General features: G+C 64.0%; 1 protein-coding gene across 1 annotated transcript in view; it reads left to right on the top strand.

The window, feature by feature from the left end:
- Positions 1–18,150, top strand: part of MUC5B (mucin 5B, oligomeric mucus/gel-forming) — a 47,861-nt gene that overhangs the window by 13,834 nt on the left and 15,877 nt on the right. Inside the window, exons 14-37 of the mRNA XM_023724405.1 lie at positions 105–303; positions 743–871; positions 1,382–1,499; positions 1,617–1,755; positions 2,037–2,147; positions 2,780–2,849; positions 3,358–3,495; positions 3,860–4,024; positions 4,369–4,463; positions 5,070–5,196; positions 6,107–6,362; positions 7,400–7,455; positions 7,727–7,827; positions 8,127–8,278; positions 8,789–8,927; positions 9,017–9,130; positions 9,848–10,027; positions 10,484–10,723; positions 13,097–13,253; positions 13,750–13,878; positions 14,209–14,353; positions 14,759–14,802; positions 14,902–15,099; positions 15,732–18,138. Coding sequence (XP_023580173.1) covers positions 105–303; positions 743–871; positions 1,382–1,499; positions 1,617–1,755; positions 2,037–2,147; positions 2,780–2,849; positions 3,358–3,495; positions 3,860–4,024; positions 4,369–4,463; positions 5,070–5,196; positions 6,107–6,362; positions 7,400–7,455; positions 7,727–7,827; positions 8,127–8,278; positions 8,789–8,927; positions 9,017–9,130; positions 9,848–10,027; positions 10,484–10,723; positions 13,097–13,253; positions 13,750–13,878; positions 14,209–14,353; positions 14,759–14,802; positions 14,902–15,099; positions 15,732–18,138 — 5,609 coding nt within the window. The remainder of the gene's footprint in view (positions 1–104; positions 304–742; positions 872–1,381; positions 1,500–1,616; positions 1,756–2,036; positions 2,148–2,779; positions 2,850–3,357; positions 3,496–3,859; positions 4,025–4,368; positions 4,464–5,069; positions 5,197–6,106; positions 6,363–7,399; positions 7,456–7,726; positions 7,828–8,126; positions 8,279–8,788; positions 8,928–9,016; positions 9,131–9,847; positions 10,028–10,483; positions 10,724–13,096; positions 13,254–13,749; positions 13,879–14,208; positions 14,354–14,758; positions 14,803–14,901; positions 15,100–15,731; positions 18,139–18,150) is intronic.

Consider the following 18,150-nt stretch of genomic DNA (forward strand, 5'->3'; position numbering starts at 1 on the left):
GTGGCTGCGGTCTGGGCACGGCCACCGTGGCCATCATCTCTGGAGGTGGGCGGAGGGGCCAAGGGGCTGCCTGCAGTGCCCAGCCCCACCATGCTCCCCAGGAGGATGTGTGCAGCCGCACCCTGCTCGGCCCAGCCTTCACCCAGTGCAACGAGCTGGTGGACCCTGACCCGTATGTGGCCTCCTGCGCCCAAGACCTGTGCCGCTGCCCCAGCTGCCCGTGTGCCACCTTTGCCGAGTACTCCCGCCAGTGCGCCCACGCGGGAGGCCAGCCACAGAACTGGAGGGGCCCCGACCTCTGCTGTGAGTGTCCCACGGTGGGGTGGGGGTGGGGGGAGACGGGGCAGGTGGAGCCCACGAGCAAAAGGGCAGGAGAGGGAGGAAGGGGGTGGGGAGGGGGATGTGCAGGGCAGCTGGGCCCTCAGGTGGGCACAGGGAGGGCTGACCCAGGAGGTGCTGGGCCCTGGGCTCTCCACGCCTCCTACCTGACCCGGGAGGCAGCTGAGGGAGCGGACAGGTGGGCTTGCAGCTGCCTGAGAAGTGGACATCTGCCCGCTCCTTGGACCCTAGCCATGGTTTTCGGGGGGACCTCTTGGTGGCACAGAAGGTGGGGCAGAGGCTCTGTCAGTGCAGGGAACACCTCCAGCGGGGCCCTGGTGGGCTCTCGGGCCGCCCACGCGCCCTGTGCAGCTGCTCGGCCCAGCGCCTCCCTCCCTCCCTCCCTCCCTCCCTCCAGCTGCAGCCCAGAAGTGCCCGGTGGGCATGCAGCACCAGGAGTGTGGCTCGCCCTGTGCCAACACCTGCTCCAACCCTGAGCGCGCCCAGCTCTGTGAGGACCACTGCGAGGACGGCTGCTTCTGTCCCCCAGGCAGGTCACCAGCCCCTCTCCCAGGACAGCCCCTGCCCATCTGTCCTGCCTCCAGGGTCATTGTGTTCCCAATGCCCGATGCTGGTCGAGGCTGATTGGTCCAGGAGTCACCTTCCCCCAACGATTCCCCGCAGGAGTCATGCTGATCGGAGGGGGGGGGGGTACGGAGCAGGCACCATGGGCCCCTCGGAACCGGCAGGGAAACTGAGGCACAGAGCAGCTTGGAGCTTGTCCAAACCTGGCATGGCTGGGGCAGAGCGCACACTCCAGGTCCAGGGCTCCGTCCCCAAGGAGCCCCGGAGCGGGGAGAGGGCTTGTCCCCTCGGACTCCCCTTCTTGGAGGCAGGTGGTCACAGGTGGTAACTCAAGCCCCCACTGGCTGCTCTGTGGCCTCGGACAGGTGAGCCACACCTGGGTTCAGTCCCTCACCTGCGCAGTAGGGTAGGAGCAGCCCATTTGCTGTGCAGACCAGGCTGGTCCTCCCAACCGCCCACGGCCCCCTCCACCCCCCAGGCACGGTGCTGGATGACGTCACCCACTCAGGCTGCGTGCCCCTGCAGCAGTGCCCCTGCACCTACGGTGGTCGCACCTACGCCCCGGGGGCTGCCTTTGCCACCAGCTGCAGCTCCTGGTACATCCCCCCGGCCTGCCCCGCTGGCCCTCGTCCTGGGTAGTGGGGGTGCCTGAGGGCTGGGGTCTGCCTCCTCCCCCCATCGCTCTCCCCACTCACAGCCTCCCCTTCCCCCAGTACCTGCTCCGGGGGACGGTGGCAGTGCAAGGACCTCCCGTGCCCGGGCACCTGCTCTGTGCAGGGGGGTGCCCACATCTCCACATATGATGAGAAGCTCTATGACCTGCATGGGGACTGCAGCTACATCTTGTCCAAGGTGCGTGGATGGGCTCTGTGCCCCTCAGCTCCTGTCCCGGGAAGGGCCTTACGGGGTGTGCCAGCATGGTGGCTGAGTCCTGAGAGGGAGGACCCTGGGCTCATGCTCTCCCAGTGGCCCAGAACCCGGAGGTGCCCGCAGGTGCCAGAGGCCACTTCACTTGGGGGCCATCACCTTCCCGGCCTGTGCGGGCATGCCAGGGCTCCCACATGCCCACAAGCAGCCCTACCCACCCCCTCGGGGACCGGCTGTCCCCAACGCGTCTGTGGCTTTGTCATCAGAGTTTTGCTAACAGCACCTTCACTGTGCTGGCCGAGCTGCGGAGGTGTGGCATGACAGACACCGAGAGCTGCCTCAAGTCGGTGACCCTCAGCCTGCAGGGCGGGGACATGGTAAGAGCCAGCCACAGCCATAGAGATGGCACAGAGAGAAGGGGACGGGCAGAAAGGGACTGAGATAGACAGGTGGAGAGATGGAGACAGATGGAGAGACAGACAGGAGGACAGATGAAGAGACAGACAGATGGACAGATGGAGAAACAGACAGGTGGACAGATGGAGAAACAGACAGGTGGAGAGACAGACAAGTGAGAGACGGACAGGTGGACAGATGAAGAGACAGGTGGAGAAACAGACACGTGGAGAGAGACAAGTGAGAGACAGACAGATGGACAGATGAAGAGACAGACAGGTGAACAGACAGACGGGAGAAACGGACAGGTGGACAGATGGAGAGACAGACAGGTGGAGAGATGAAGAGATAGACAGACAGGTGGAGAGATGGAGAGACAGAGGGACAGACAGATGGAGAGGAAATTGAGGCTTGCACGGCCCCAAATGGCAGCCACTTCTCCAGGGCAGTTCTAGAGCTGGACCAAGGTTCAGAGGCCTAAGCTCTCCTCCGGCTCTGCGGCCGGTGGGGTGACTGCTCCCCCATCTGTGGAGCGGGGCTGGGGTGCCCAGTGGACAGGCACTGTCTTCCCCTACTCCCGGCACTCACTGAGGTCCCACCCCCCTCTCACTAGGCCATCCGGATTCAGGCCAATGGCGCGGTGTTCATGAACTCCATCTACACCCAGCTGCCAGTGTCAACAGGTACTTGGCTCCCTAAATAGCCCGGTCACTCCACACCTGGCCAGATGTCCCTGCCTGGATGTGGAGCCTCCACAGCAGTGGGCAGCTCCCAGCGCCTGGGCCAATCCACCAAGGTGTCTTTGTGGCTTTGGGCAGTTCCAGAAAGTCCCATGGACCAGTTTCCCGTCCGCAGAGTGGGGGTGACAATGGTCCCCCCGTGGCTGCAGAGACTTGGGTCAGGGCCCCACCCTCTGGGGGAGTGTCGGCCTCACTCACAACTGGTGCTGGCTTGGGCAGCCCACAAAGATGGCAGCTGTGGGTGGCTCTGTGGTGGGACCGCCGGGTTGACCACGTGTCTTGGTCCTGCCCTAGCACGACCTCTTCAGCAGTGGGGCCTGTCCCACCTGCAAAGCCCCCCAGGAACACAGGGGGAAAAGCACTTGTCCAGCTGGTGGGGAGGCGAGCCGGGAGCGTACCCAGGCCTCCATGTGGTCTCTGATGGCTTTCCGTTTGCCCCCACCCCCGCCAGCCGACTTGAAGGCCTTCAGACCCTCTTCCTTCTTCGTCCTGGTGCAGACGGGGCTCGGCCTGCAGCTGCAGGTACAGCTGGTGCCCCTCATGCAGGTCTACCTCCAGCTGGACCCGGCCCACCGCGGCCAGACATGCGGTGAGGCCCCACTGGCAACTTGGGGGGGAGCCGGGACCAGTTCCGCTGCCTGCGGAAGGTGCGGGTGGGGCTGCATTTGAAAGGCCCGGGCCCCCAGGGGATGGACAGGCACAGCCAGCCAGAGCTCGCCGACATCGGGCCGGCAATGGGGAGGTGGCTTGGTGGACAAGAGGGAGCCTTGTTGTCCCGGCTCAGGCAGCGTTGGGAAGGACTGACCCCCACCAGGGCTTGTCTGCAGACATTTCTGGAAGAGAAAATCCTGGAAGGGTTTTTCCGGCCAGTCGGCTTCAGCTCCTGGCAGGCCAGGGAGACCGGGCCAGGCCGGACACCGGCTGATGCTCTCCCCTGCCCACCCGGCCACCAGGCCTGTGTGGGAATTTCAACCAGAACCAGGCAGACGACTTCACAGCCCTCAGCGGGGTGGTGGAGGGCACGGGTGCGGCCTTCGCCAACACCTGGAAGACCCAGGCCGCCTGCCCCAATGCCAAGAACAGCTTCGAGGACCCCTGCTCCCTCAGCGTGGAGAATGGTACCCCAACTGGGCTGGCGGGGCCATGGGGGCCCCCGGGGGCAGGGCTTGGAGGACCCCACAGGCAGGTGTGCAGGCAGGCAGGAAGGAGGGTGTAAGCACGGCAGGGAGGGGTGGAAGGTGCAGGGCTGGGGCAGGGCGGAAGAGCATCTCCTCTTCCCCAGAAGCAGCACCACATGGAATGGTAGATGGCGTCCCCCTCTCTTCTCTGAGCCCCAAATTCCAATCCACATTCCCAGGGGAGAGGGCCCCCCCAGCCTGCGTTTGAGGAGTTGGGGCTGCGGGGGTTGGGCAGGTGCAGGGTAGCGAGAGGGTGACTGTGGCCCCCCACGCCCCCACCTCAGAGAAATACGCCCAGCACTGGTGCGCCCTGCTGACCGACCCCGCTGGGTTCTTCGCCCCCTGCCATTCCACTGTCAACCCTGCACCTTTCCACACGGTGAGCTCCACCCCGCAGCATGGGTGGGGGGGGCGGGGGATGAGGGAGGGACCTCCTGGCCCTGAACTGTCCCACCCAAGCCTCTCACCTCACGACTCACATTTGGGGACTTCTCTCATGTACCCCCTCCATCCCAACCGGTGGGACAGCCAGCCCTGCCCACCCATTGGGCAGCTCTCTTCCTGGAAACCTAAATCCCTGCCATGCACAGGCCTCTGCCCCCCAGGGAGGGTCTCCAGGTATAAACCCCGAGCAGGCCTCTGCCCTCCATGTCCACCCTTCCAGGGCCTGGGCACCACCCCCCTCCCTTACCACCAGTCTAGCCCCTCCCCACTGGTCTCCTGCCCCGAGTCTGCCCCCCACCCTGCCCCTCAGGAGCAGCACAACCAGATTCATGCATCCAAAATGCAAGCTGCCCCCCACCAGGTGCCCCCCACACCCCCCGCACCCCCAGGCATCCTTCCTGCCACGCATTCCCGCCACCTCCCTCACAGACATCGCTGCTCCTCAGGGGCAGGGATGGGGCAGAGCACCTGGTCGGGGCTCTGGGAGGGAATCGCGTGGGCTGGGGTCACAGGCAGTGCCCTGACAGCCCCCTGCCCCCAGAACTGCATGTTCGACACGTGCAACTGTGAGAAGAGTGAGGACTGCCTGTGTGCGGCCCTGTCGGCCTACGTGCACACCTGCGCCGCCAAGGGCGTGCTGCTGCGCGGCTGGAGGGACGGCGTCTGTGGTGAGTGTCGGCTGCCCGGCCGCCGGTGTCCCCCGGGGGCTCGTGCACACGCTCCACGTGTCCCACCCCAGCCATGCAGCTCCAGATCCTGCAGACAAGGAGGGGGAGGCCGAGGTTTGGGGACGCACACCAGCAGTGGGGATGAAGAGGAGCCCTAGGCTGGGGTTTCCCATGAGGACCCCAGTAAGGACGGCACAGCTCTGTGCCCACGAGCGTCCCAAGTCCCCTCTTCCTGGGGTCTCTGCAGTGAAGCCTGTGACCACCTGCCCCAAGGTGCTGACCTACCCCCATCACGTCAGCCGGGAAGGGCAAGTAGGGACACCCCAGGCTGGCTCCTTTGTGGGCAGGCAGTGACTGTGGCAAACCCCAGCTGAATCCTCAGCCAAGAGCTTGGTGCCTTCTTGCTGGCTCTCACAGGAACCTTGCATGCTTGCAAGTCCCATTTCACAGAGGGAGAAACTGAGGCATGAGAAGCTAAAACAACAGCCAGGGAGGGGGGAAGCGTGGGCTAGAGCCAGGCTGCCTGCTCTGACCACCCTGCCCCCCCCACTCCAGCCCGCTCTGACCACTCTGCCCCCCCACTCCAGCCCGCTCTGACCACTCTGCACCCCCACTCCAGCCCGCTCTGACCACTCTGCCTCCCGACTCCAGCCCGCTCTGACCACTCTGCACCCCGACTCCAGCCCGCTCTGACCACCCTGCACCCCCACTCCAGCCCGCTCTGACCACTCTGCCCCCCCACTCCAGCCCGCTCTGACCACTCTGCACCCCCACTCCAGCCCGCTCTGACCACTCTGCCCCCCGACTCCAGCCCGCTCTGACCACTCTGCCCCCCGACTCCAGCCCGCTCTGACCACTCTGCCCCCCGACTCCAGCCCACTCTGACCACTCTGCACACCCCCCGCTCCAGCCAAGTACATGACCAGCTGCCCCAAGTCGCAGAGCTATGAGTACGTGGTGGACGCCTGCCAGCCCACCTGCCGCGCCCTCAGTGAGGCTGATGTCACCTGCGGTGTCTCCTTCGTGCCCGTGGACGGCTGTACCTGCCCGGTGGGCACCTACCTGGACGAGGCTGGCGCGTGCGTGCCTGCCGAGGCGTGTCCCTGCTACCTGCACAGCACCATGGTGGCCCCGGGCGAGGTCTTGCATGACAACGGCGTGGTGTGGTAAGGGGTACCACCGGTGGGGGGCGCGGCGTCTTCCTCCAAGCTCCGTCACCAGCCCCTCGCTGAGGGTAGGGGTAGGGGGACAGGAGATGGTGGGGGGCAGGAGACTGCCCCTCCATCAGCCCCTGCCTCGCCCTGAGACAAAGGCTTGGGGTGGAGTGAAGACATGAGAGGCCGGTGGGGGTCCCAGCAGGGAGGCTCTGAATGCCCTCACTGCATTTCCACTAGGTGTCCGTTCACTTAGGGGGTGCAGGGCTGCAGGGGGTCCCGCCTGGTGTGCTCAGAGCCTCCACAGGGAGGAGGAGATGTGCCAGGAGCAAAACCCCTGCATTGACAGTGCTGCAAACCGCAGGCTGGGCTCCTCCTGCAGATAGCTTCCTCCCCGGCAGGCGCAGAGCCAGGCACACCCCCTGCCCCTCCCCCCCCATGCCGGTGGCCTCTGCTGGGCCCCACCACAGTCCCTTGCCAGTCCCCGCCTCCTGCGCAACGTCCTTTCCCCCTCCCAGGCGTCAGGGAGCTGCTACGCCCCCGCTCCACTCCCTGAGGGCCTCTAAATACCACGGGGCCACCCCAGGGAGGGGACAGGAGCACAGGAGGACCACTTGCCCCAACACAAGCCTGTCTGTAGAGAGGGGGCACGCTTTCCTAGCTCAGGGGGTGCTCTGGGGGTATAGGGTCCACAGGGGTGGAGGTGGGGCAGGTGGGGAGCACAGTGGGTCCCTCAACAGGGCCCCCCTCACCCACAAGACCAAACTGCAGCCCAGGAGGAGGTCCCCACTCCACCCTAGCTCTGGCCGCACAAGGCCTTTCCTTCTAGAGTCAAGGGCCTCCCCGCACGTCCCTGCGCTCCTCCCTTCCTGTATTTCCCCGGGTGTTGGGTCTTCACGGCCACCTTGGTGGGCAACATCCTCAGGCCTCTGTGGAGCCCCAGTGCAGGCCCCGGGCAGGGGGCGCTGTGAGCCCGGTGGGGTTCAGGGTCTGTGGAGGGGCAGAGCCAGTGGGCTCCCATTGTCCATCTATCCTTCCGTCTCTCGTAGCTCGTGCACTGGGGGGAAGCTGAGCTGCCTCGGAGCCCCGGAGCAGAGGAGCACGGGTAATGCCTGACACCCCCAGGCCCTCACCCTGCCTGAGCCCTGCGCTGGCCCCTGGATGGTCCCCCACCCTGGCCCCTGCCTCTGGCGCTCCTGGAGAGGGCAGGGGCTTCCCCATGGGGCTGGGGCACACCTCCCAGGTCTGCAGGGTGCTGGGTGGTCAGACGGGATGGGAGATGCCACTGGGCCGAACAGCCAGGCTCGAGGTTGGCAGTCTCGGGGTGCCCAGGGCCTCCCTCTCCAGGCCCCTGGCAGCCTGCTGTCCCCGCCTAGGGTGCGTGGCCCCCATGGTGTATGTGGACTGCAGCAATGCCTCGGTGGGGTCCCTCGGGGCTGAGTGCCTTCGGAGCTGCCACACGCTCGATGTGGACTGTGTGAGTGGCCTGCAGGGGGTGGGGACAGCCACACCGCCACTCCCAATGTCCTTGGCTCATTCCTGGGCCCGGGGCTTGCTGACACTTGGGCACCCTACCCCTTTATGCACCCCCCCCCGCCCCGCTCACAACACATGCCCTTGGGGCTGAGCGGAGGACCTGTCCCTTCGCCTGGGCCCCAGGATTGCACCGTGTCCCCTCACCATGGTGTGCCTAGCATGGGGGGGTGGGGGCAGGCGAGCTCCTGAGGCTCCTGCAGGCTGCCCCCTCCCCCTGACCATGCCTGCCTGTCCCCACAGTACAGCACCCACTGTGTCTCCGGTTGTGTCTGTCCCCCGGGGCTGGTGTCAGACGGCAGCGGGGGGTGCGTGGCCGAGGAGGACTGCCCCTGTGTGCACAATGAGGCCACCTACCAGCCCGGGGACACCATCAGGGTCGACTGCAACACCTGGTGGGTGCAGGGTCAGGAGGCATCGGGGTGGGTGGGAAGGTCCCTTTGCTGGAGCAGACACAGGGAAGGACAGTGACAGAGAAATGGCTGGCCAGGGAGGCGGGGCGTCTGCAGGAGGCAGAGGAGCGGCCGAGGCCTCAGAATGCCCCCAGAGGCAGTGTCCGGCTTGTCCTCTGGAACGTGCCCAGGGCCACAGCCTCTGAGCCCAGCCAATCACGGCCTGGTCAAAACTGACACCCAGGATCATCGGCCCTTCTAGCTCAGGGGCTGGGGGCACCGCGAGGTTATAACCGACACCAGGGCCACTGCCCACCCCCCCCTTATCCTCTTAACAAACTGCAGGGCCTCACCTCGGTCCCATCTTGCGGGTGATGGAGCTGAGTTTCGGGAGGATAAGTGACTGGCTGAGGCCCCGCCACTGGGGAGTGACTGGCCAGGGTACAGCTAGGGCGGCTGGGGGCTCCTGTCCTGGGCCCTCCTGGTGAGCAGGGCGTGCCCCCACCCCCGCAGCACATGCCGGCGCCGGCGGTGGGAGTGTACCGACCAGCCCTGCCTGGGCACCTGTGTGGCTTACGGGGACGGGCACTTCATCACCTTCGATGGTGAGCGGTACAGCTTTGAAGGCAGCTGCGAGTACATGCTGGCCCAGGTGCGCCACCCCACCCGCCTCGCTCCCCCGGGCCGTCCACGCCCAGGCCCCCAACGCCGGCCGCTCATGCCCACCTCTTCCCATCCCAGGACTACTGCGGGGCCACCACCACCGCCAATGGAACCTTCCGGATCATCACCGAGAACATCCCCTGTGGGACCACTGGCGTCACCTGCTCCAAGGCCATCAAAGTCTTCCTGGAGGTGAGGGCAGCTGTCCGAGGGCCTCTCCCGCCCTCTGCGGCCCGAGAGCCACCCTCCGGGAGCATCCCAGCCTTTGGCTCCACCCCCAGGGAAGTCTTCTGAATGGGCTTCACCTACCCCACAGGCTCTCGGGGTATTCTTGCTTCTGGGGCTGCTGTAACATGTTATCACAAACCAGGCAGCTGAAAACAACTGGGACTTGTTCTCTCAGTTCTGGAGGCTGGGAGTCTGAATTTGGGGTGCCAGCAGGGCCACACTCCCCCCGGAGGCTCTGGGGAAGGACCCTTCTTGTCATTTCCAGCTGCTGGTGGCTTCCCGCGTCCCCTGGCTTGTGACTGTGTCACTCCGTGCTCTGCTTCTGTTGTCCCAGAGCCTACCCCTGTCCTCTCTTTGTCTCTCCTCCGTCTTTCCCACTGCCCCAGGTAAACAAAGACATTCTCATCAGATGGGACACTCCAAGCTTAGAGGTCCCCTCCCAGGAGCCCATTCAGGGCAGACCTTCCTTTGGAAAGAGTAGGGTTTGGACAACCCAGGCCTGCCGAGTTAACCCTTCCTGCCAATCCCTCACCTCACTTCACTGGGAGGATCTCAGCAGCCCAGCTCACCCTTAAAGCTGGGCTGGCTTGCCTGTGGCTCGGTCCTTTCCAGGGGCTGTAGGTCAGCTCCTGCCCCGACAGCTGCCCCTCGGCTCCCTGCAGCCCTCACCTTGCTCTGCAGAGCTACGAACTGATCCTCACCGAGGGGCACATGAAGGTGGTGGAGAGGGGGCCTGGTGGAGACCCAGCCTACAAGATCCGCTACATGGGCATCTACCTGGTCATCGAGACCCGAGGTGGGCTGGTCGTGTCGTGGGACCGGAAGACCAGCGTGTTCATCAGGCTGCACCAGGGCTACAAGGTGAGCGCAGGCTGGCCAGGCACAGTCATAGCTGCCCTGGAACCCACCTAAGAGGAGGTGACAGAGCCCTGCACCTGGCAAATGCTGATGGCCTGGTCCTCACCTGGAAAGGCCCAGGGCTGAGGTGAGGCCAGGCACACCACAGGGTTCCTCGGAGGGGCAGGACAGAGACCTAACCAATCAACAGGTGCCTTGGGGAACCATCTTGTTGGTAAAGTGGCTGCCCAGCCCAGCACAGCCCTCAGCTGGGCTGAGGGCTTCAATGGAGGAGCAGGTGCCTGCCCAGCTGCCCAGCTAATTCACTGGGCACCTCGTCCTCCTGCAAGTCCCTGGGGGGCTGCCTGGGGCACCAGGTTCCGCGCAGTCACCCCAGGCCAGGCTCCATGCCACCTCCCATGGGTGAACCTGTGTGTGGTCCCAGTTCCGCACACTCCATCTGTCCTCACCTGTCTGCAGGGGAAAGTGTGTGGGCTGTGCGGCAACTTCGACAGCAACGCCGTCAACGACTTCACCACGCGGAGCCAGTCCGTGGTGGGCGACGTGCTGGAGTTCGGCAACAGCTGGAAGTTCTCACCGTCCTGCCCGGACGCCCTCGCCCCCAGGGACCCTTGCACCGCCAACCCGTACCGCAAGTCCTGGGCCCAGAAGCAGTGCAGCATCCTCCACGGCGCCACGTTCGCCGCATGCCGGTCTCAGGTGGGGATCAGGACAGCTGGGGCTCGGCAGGAAGGAGCCTGGGGAAGAGCCGGCAGGGCAGGGGATGTGCCCTTTCCTTCCCGGGGGAAGCAGGGCTGGGCAGGGCTGGGCACAAAGCAGACGTTCAGGGCGGCCTTGACTGACCAGAGCCCACGCACAGTGCTGGGTTCATGGAGTGTCTCCGTCTCCTGGGGCTGCCATCCCCACAAACACCACAAAGGGGTGGCTGTATTGTCTCATGGTCTGGAGGCTAGAAGTCCAAATCAGGGTCTCGGCTGGGCCGGTTCCTCCTGTGGTCTCTCTCCTGGTGTCTGGTGTCTGCCCGTGATCCTTGGCATTCCTTTGCTTGTAGACAGTCCTCACCTGGCACATCTTCCCCCTGAGCATGTCTGTGTCTATTCTCTTTTTATAAGACACCACTCAAACACACCAATGGCATGAAGATGACGCAGGACAGGACCACGTTTCGTTCTGGTGTACGTGGGGTTTCTATGAGTCAGAGCTAACAGCACCCGGAAGGGATGAGGTTTAGGATCCACCCTACTCCAGTGTGTCCTCATTAGCATAACAAAAGAAACTCTATTTCCAAATAGGGTCATATTCACAGGTACAGGGTTAGAACTTCCACATAAGCTTTTGGGAGACACAATTCAGCCCATAACCCGGGTCATGGGGGTGAACCTCCCACCAGGCAGTTCCCAGGCCCAGCACAGACCATGGCCAGGTCTCCCCTACTTTCCAGCCACTTCCTAAGCAAAACCTCAGTCTCCCTCCCCCTGGAAATGGGCCACAGGTCCCCAGTCACAGGCTGCTGGTGTGGGTGACTGCAGACAAGAGGACCCTGGAGCAGGGGCTGCACAAGCTGACCTCACCACCGTCCCCCACACCCTGAGATGCCCGAACCCCAGAACTAACAAGGAAGGTTGGAGTGCCCCTGTCAGCCCCACCACACAAAGGCCTTAGGGAGAGACTCCTTTTAAAAAATCAAGTCATTTTATTTTTTTTTTTTTTTGTGGTAAAATACATGTAACATAAAATTTACCATTTTAACCATTTTTAAGGGTAAAATTCAGCAGCACTAAGTACCCTGGGAGCCCTGGTGGCACAGTGGTTAAGAGATGAGCTGCTAACCAAAGGTCAGCAGTTCAAATCCATCAGCTGCTCCTTGGAAACCCTACGGGGCAGTTCTACTTGTGCTATGATCACTACAATCCATCTAAAACTTTTCCATCACTCCAAACAAACTCTGTACCCATTAAACAATAACTCCTCACTCCCCATCTCGCAGGCCCTGGTAAACACTTCATTTTAACAAAGTTTTAAGTGGCCGCTTACAAACACAGTTTCCTAACTCCAGACTTTCAAGGATAACAAGAGGAGGGAGGCTTATGAAGGAAGAGTTTGCAGCTAATGTGTCTTTGCTGGGATGAGAGCCCCAAAGCTGCTTTCAGCAGTCTGTCTCTCCAGAGGTGATTAACACCCCCCTGGTTTCCCTGCTCACGGCACTGAGAATCCTTCATGATTAGGAGTGGGACAAGGCCAATTCCCACTGGGATGGGGCTGTCTGGAGGTGGTGGCAAAAACAAGAGCCTTGGCCCCAGCTGGGTCCAACCAGGGCATGCACCTGGCAGGTGTGTGGCTTTGGGCGGCTCCCCATTGAGCAGGAGAGGGTTAATGCACTCACAGGGGTCAGGTAGCAAATTGCCTGCCCTAGAGGTGCTGGCTCAGGCTCAGCCTCTGGGGCCTATCATGTGCCCTGCGGGGGCAGCCTTGTGTTGGGCTCACAGCGGTGCCCTTGGCTCACAGACGTGGGTGAGGGGCGCACCGGCCCTCCAGAGCTTACATCTGAGAGGGGATGCACACTAGATGTGGGACAGGGGCTCGGACAGCAGGGCATTGGGATGGAGTGGGAGGAACTCCTGGGAGGCGGCTTTTGAGCGGAGCCCTGAATGTCATGGGGGGAGCCATGTGGCTATGGGGGAGTAGCATTCCAGGGAAGAAATGGTCAACACAGGCTGAGGGGGGCAGGGCAGTGGGCTAGAAGACAGCCAGGAGGCCAGCGGGGCTGGAGCAGAGCGAGCAAAGGGGAGGGGGTGGCCAGAGTGACCAAGAGACACTTGGGTGGTGTTGGGACCTGGAAGCCACAGGATCAGGTTTACGCGATGCAGGGGGCCTGAGGGGGACAGTGGAAGCTGGAGCCTGCTGGGGAGGAAGATCCTTGGTGCACAGGTGGGTGGTCAAGGTGGAGCGAGGGAAGGTAGTCCTGGCCCCAGCACCATGGACCTCCGATCCGTAGTGGGGCTTTGAGACGCAAAGGCTGGGGTGGGCTGGGCGCTCCTTGGCTGACGCCACCGCGGCCGCCTCCGCTTACAGGTCGACCCCACCAAGTACTACGAGGCCTGCGTGAGCGACGCGTGCGCCTGCGACTCGGGCGGCGACTGCGAGTGCTTCTGTACGGCCGTGGCCGCCTACGCGCAGGCCTGCCACGACGCGGGCGTGTGCGTGTCCTGGCGCAGCCCTGACGTCTGCCGTAAGTCGGGCTCTGTCCGCGGTGCTGAAGGGGCAGAGGGAGGGAGGAGGGAGGAGGGAGGAGGGAGGAGGGAGGAGGCGGGGCAGAGGGAGGGAGGAGGCGGGGCGGTGGGAGGAGGGAGGAGGCGGGACTGCAGCTCCACGCCAGGAGCCGCCGCGGCCCCTGAGCCCAGCCACGAGCCTGGCCCACACCACACACACGGAGCCCAACACGCGTGCACACGTACACAGGTGTGCACGAGCACAGATGTAGATCTGCGTAAAACCAGACAGGTCAGTCCAAAACGAGATGGCTCAGCAAGGGACAGGAACTCCAAGGGCAGGGCTTAGAAATGAAGCTGTCCAACGCCCCCAGACTCGCTGCCCTTCCGGGACAAGCCCAGATCCAGCCCCTGGGGCAAGACCTCCGCCGAGCAGGTTTTCGGGAATGGACAGGCGCTGCACAGCCCACCAAGGGTGATGGGGGGCACTCTCTGAGTCTGCGTTCCTGTGTTCAGCCTTATTCTGCGACTACTACAACCCCCACGGGGAGTGTGAGTGGCACTACCAGCCGTGCGGGGTCCCCTGCATGCGGACCTGCCGGAACCCCAGCGGGCGCTGCCTCCTTGACCTGCCCGGCCTGGAAGGTGAGGGGCAGACGGTTCCTACAGGCGGAGGGGAGGTGTCTCGGGACAGTCCACAGGAGCCGGGGGATGTGTCCAGTGGTGCAGTGTGGGGTTCCTACCACTGTGGCCCCGCGGCCCCGATACGTCCAGACGTCCCTCTCGTCTGCCCCTGCGCTCTTGGCTGCCCCATCCCATCTGCTCAGGGCGGTGCCCGGGGGAGTCCCTGCTGCTCCTGCCCCCCACCCCAGGACAGGGGAGAACAGAGCCTGCAGGCTGGTGGGGGCAGCACCCACCCCTGACCTGCAAGGGCTAAAGGGTCCTGAGTGAGCCGCCCTCCCCCGACGGCTCCAGGCTGCTATCCCAAGTGCCCGCCCAGCAAGCCATTCTTCAGTGAGGACCAGATGAAGTGCGTAGCCCAGTGCGGCTGCTACGACGAAGACGAGAACTACTACGAGGTCAGCGCGAAGGTGGCCACCACCGAGAACTGCCAGAGCTGGTGAGGGGACTGCGGGAGGGCGGGGCGGGGCTGCGGGAGTGGGGATGGGGCGGGGCTTCAGGGCAGGAGGCAGGGCTGTGGACAGGGGGCGTGGCTGCGGGACAGGGGATGGGGCGGGGCTTCAGGGCAGGAGGCAGGGCTGACAGGGGGCGGGGCTGCGGGAGTGGGGATGGGGCGGGGCTTCAGGGCAGGAGGAAGGGCTGTGGACAGTGGGCGGGGCTGTGGGAGGGGATGGGGCGGGGCTTCAGGGCAGGAGGCAGGGCTGTGGACAGTGGGCGGGGCTGTGGGACGGGATGGGGCGGGGCTTCAGGGCAGGAAGCAGGGCTGTGGGCAGGGGGCGGGGTGGAGGCGGGACGGGGGCGGGGCTACGCGCCGGCCCCACAGCTCTCCTTCCCTCTCCCCCAGTATCTGCACAACGCGTGGCATCCAGTGCGAGCACATCCTCGAGGGTAAGGAGGGTCAGGCTTGTCTGGGGGCTGGAGGTGTAGGGGGGCTAGTGGACTGGGGGACTGGGGGCTCCAAGTGAGCCGGCACCTGCCCGCCCGCAGCCTGCACGTGCACCTACGAGGGCAGGACGTACGGCTACCTGGAAGTGATCTATAACACCACCGACGGGCTGGGCGCCTGCCTGGTCGCCGTCTGCGGGGACAACGGGACCATACACCGGGCGACCGTGGAGTGTCCTGGAACCACGCCCACGACGCCGTTCACCTTCACCACCACGGTGGCGCCGCAGTCCACAGCAAGTGAGTCCCGGGCGGCCGCGCGTGATTCTGAGGCCCCAACACAGGCTCATTGTGGGGGGGTCCCCTCGTCATCTCCGGCTGCGTCTGGGCGACCGGGAGAAACTCAGCCAGGCACTCAGCTATCTGTGCTGGCCGCCAGGGCAGCCCGGGGCCGTCCAGCCTACCTGCGCCGCCGCCCCCTGCCCGGTATCTACAGCTCCCCACGGCCTTCCCAGCTGTTCCTGCTGCATCTCCGAATGATTGACAGGGGCCGCCCCCAAAGGGAGACAGTGGGGCCTCCCAGACCTTGCTCCATCCCTAGAGCGGCCTGCCCCAAGCTCTGGCCATGGACTCACCCCTCCAACCAGGAATGGCCCTAACCCAGCCTGAGGCCCGGCCTAGGGATCCCGCCTGGATCCCTGAGGCAAAGGGGCCAACCCTGGTGCCAGAGGGCATACTGTCACCCCGACCAGGGCAGGGCTCGCAGTCAGGAGTGAAGGAGGATCCCCCTTTCCCCCAGCCCCTCCTCTCCCTGAAGCCTTCTTCCCCTGACGCCCCCCCTACTCACTCCCCCCTCCCCTGATCCTTCCTCCACCTGATGTAGATCCTCCCCCTGACACCCCTATCTCCCTGATGCTCCCTCCCAGGCTCAGTGCCCACACCCTCGGCGACTCCCACCGTGTGTGTGCGGGAGGCCTGCACCTGGTCCAGCTGGTATGATGGCAGCCATCCAGAGCCTGGGATGGGAGGAGGCGACTTTGAAACATTTGTGGAACTGAGGCAGAGGGGGTACCAGGTGTGCAGAGCACCGGCGGACATTGAGTGCAGGGCGGAGGCCTTCCCCAACACGTCCCTGGAGGAGCTGGGCCAGAGGGTCGACTGTAACCTCGCCAGGGGGCTGACATGTCTCAACCGTGAGCAGAGCCCCCCTCTCTGCCACAACTACAAGCTGCGGGTCCTGTGCTGTGTACTTGAGCCCTGCAGCACCCCCCCAGACCTGCACACCAGCCCCCGGCCGTCTGCCAGTGTCACCACTCAGCCCGGATCCACCACAGAGACCCCCGTGCCTACCCCCAGGACAGAAACACTTTCCCCCAAGTCCTTGCCCACCTCGACCCAGATCATCTCCACAAGAGAAACCACCCTGCAGTCAACCCCAAACTCCAAGTCCACCACAGCACTGACCTTGCAAACTCAATCGACCTCAGCCACCATAACCACAACCCAGTTGGTCACAAGCTCTGAGTCCCCAGCTGCCACCACCTGTCAGCCCAGGTGCCAGTGGACAGAGTGGTTTGATAAGGACTACCCCAAGTCTGAGGAGGCCGGGGGTGATGTCGAGTCCTACGATAAGATCCGCAGAGCAGGAGGGGACATATGTGAGCAGCCACAGGACATAGAATGCCAGGCCGAGAGCTACCCTAACAAGACGCTCCAGCAGGTGGGCCAGAAGGTCCACTGTGACACCAGCTTTGGCCTGGTCTGCAGGAATGATGAGCAGAAAGGACCATTTCAGATGTGCTACAACTACAGGATCCGTGTTCTGTGCTGCAGCTACAGCCACTGTGGGGGACACACTACCGCCATGTCACCCACCTGGACCCCCGTAGCTGGCACCACCACAGCACCGTTCCCCTCAACTGGGCCGACTTCCCAACCCAGCTCCACCAACACACTCGTCACATCCACTACCAAGAGCACAGGCACAGAGGGTTCCATATCTCCCACAGGGTCTCCTACACCCACCAGTCCAAAAGGCTCTACGTTGGTCCCTCCAACTCACACAACCCTGCACGTGACCACATTGAGCGTCAGCACTTGGGGAACATCCCAGATGTCCACGCCAGCATCAACAGCAAGATCAAGCCCCACTGTGCTCCCATCAACGGGAACGTCTCCAGGGGTCCACAGCACCAGCTCCCAGGTGTCACAGCCAACCACGACCACAGCCACCACGGGCCAGGGGACCACCATCTGCCAGCCCAGGTGCGAGTGGACTGAGTGGTTTGACGTGGACTTCCCCACTTCAGGGGTTTCTGGGGGCGACATGGAGACATTAGACAATATCCGGGCGGCCGGGGGTAAGCTGTGCCACGCGCCTGAGAGAATCGAGTGCCGTGCGGAGAACTATCCCGGGGTGAGCCTGGACCACATCGGGCAGGTGGTGCACTGTAGCCTGCAGGAGGGGCTGGTCTGCAGGAACGAGGAGCAGCAGGGACCCTTCAACATGTGCTTCAACTACAACGTGCGTGTGCTCTGCTGCAATGACTACCAGCACTGCAGGGGCACGACATCCACGACCGCGGGGCCCATGGCCACCTCTGCGGCCACATCCGCCTCCACGGTGGCGGGACCTGAATCCACCCCCGCACCCAACTCTGCATCCACCTCCATGACAACGGGACCTGCATCCACACTCACCCCCACCACCATGACGGCGGGGCCCTCGTCCACCGCCATGGCCACATCCACCTCCATGACGGTGGGACCTGCGTCCACCCCTACACCCACCTACAAAACAGCAGGGCCCACGTCTACCCCCACACCCACACCCACACCCACCTCCACAATGGTGGGGCCCACATCCACTCCCACCCCCTCATCCACCACCACCATCACCACACCCTTTAGAGCACACATCTTGTCATCGAGGGTGCCAGGACCCTCAACCTCAGCCACCACACAGACTCGCCCCACCTCGCCTGGCACCACTGAGCGGGTCACTGTCCTGACCACCTATCAGCCCACCGCTGAGACGCCCACAACCACCGAGACCCCGACATCCACCACTAAGATCCCCACAACCACCACTGAGACCCCGACATCCACCACTAAGATCCCCACAACCACCGCTGAGACCCCCACAACCACCGCCAGTTCAGCCTCACCCAGCACACCCTCCACACCCGCCCTGACCACCACACCACTCAGCACAACCCAGGGATCCAGGCCCACTTTGGGGACCACCATCTCCAGCCCCTCGACACCGGGCCCTCACTCCAGCACCTCGGCCACATCACCCACCACGGGCTGTGAGCCTCGCTGCACCTGGACGGACTGGCTCGACGAGAG

This window comes from Trichechus manatus, unplaced genomic scaffold (genome assembly GCF_000243295.1).
Source record: "Trichechus manatus latirostris isolate Lorelei unplaced genomic scaffold, TriManLat1.0 scaffold00244, whole genome shotgun sequence".
In the NCBI taxonomy this organism is placed as follows: domain Eukaryota; kingdom Metazoa; phylum Chordata; class Mammalia; order Sirenia; family Trichechidae; genus Trichechus; species Trichechus manatus.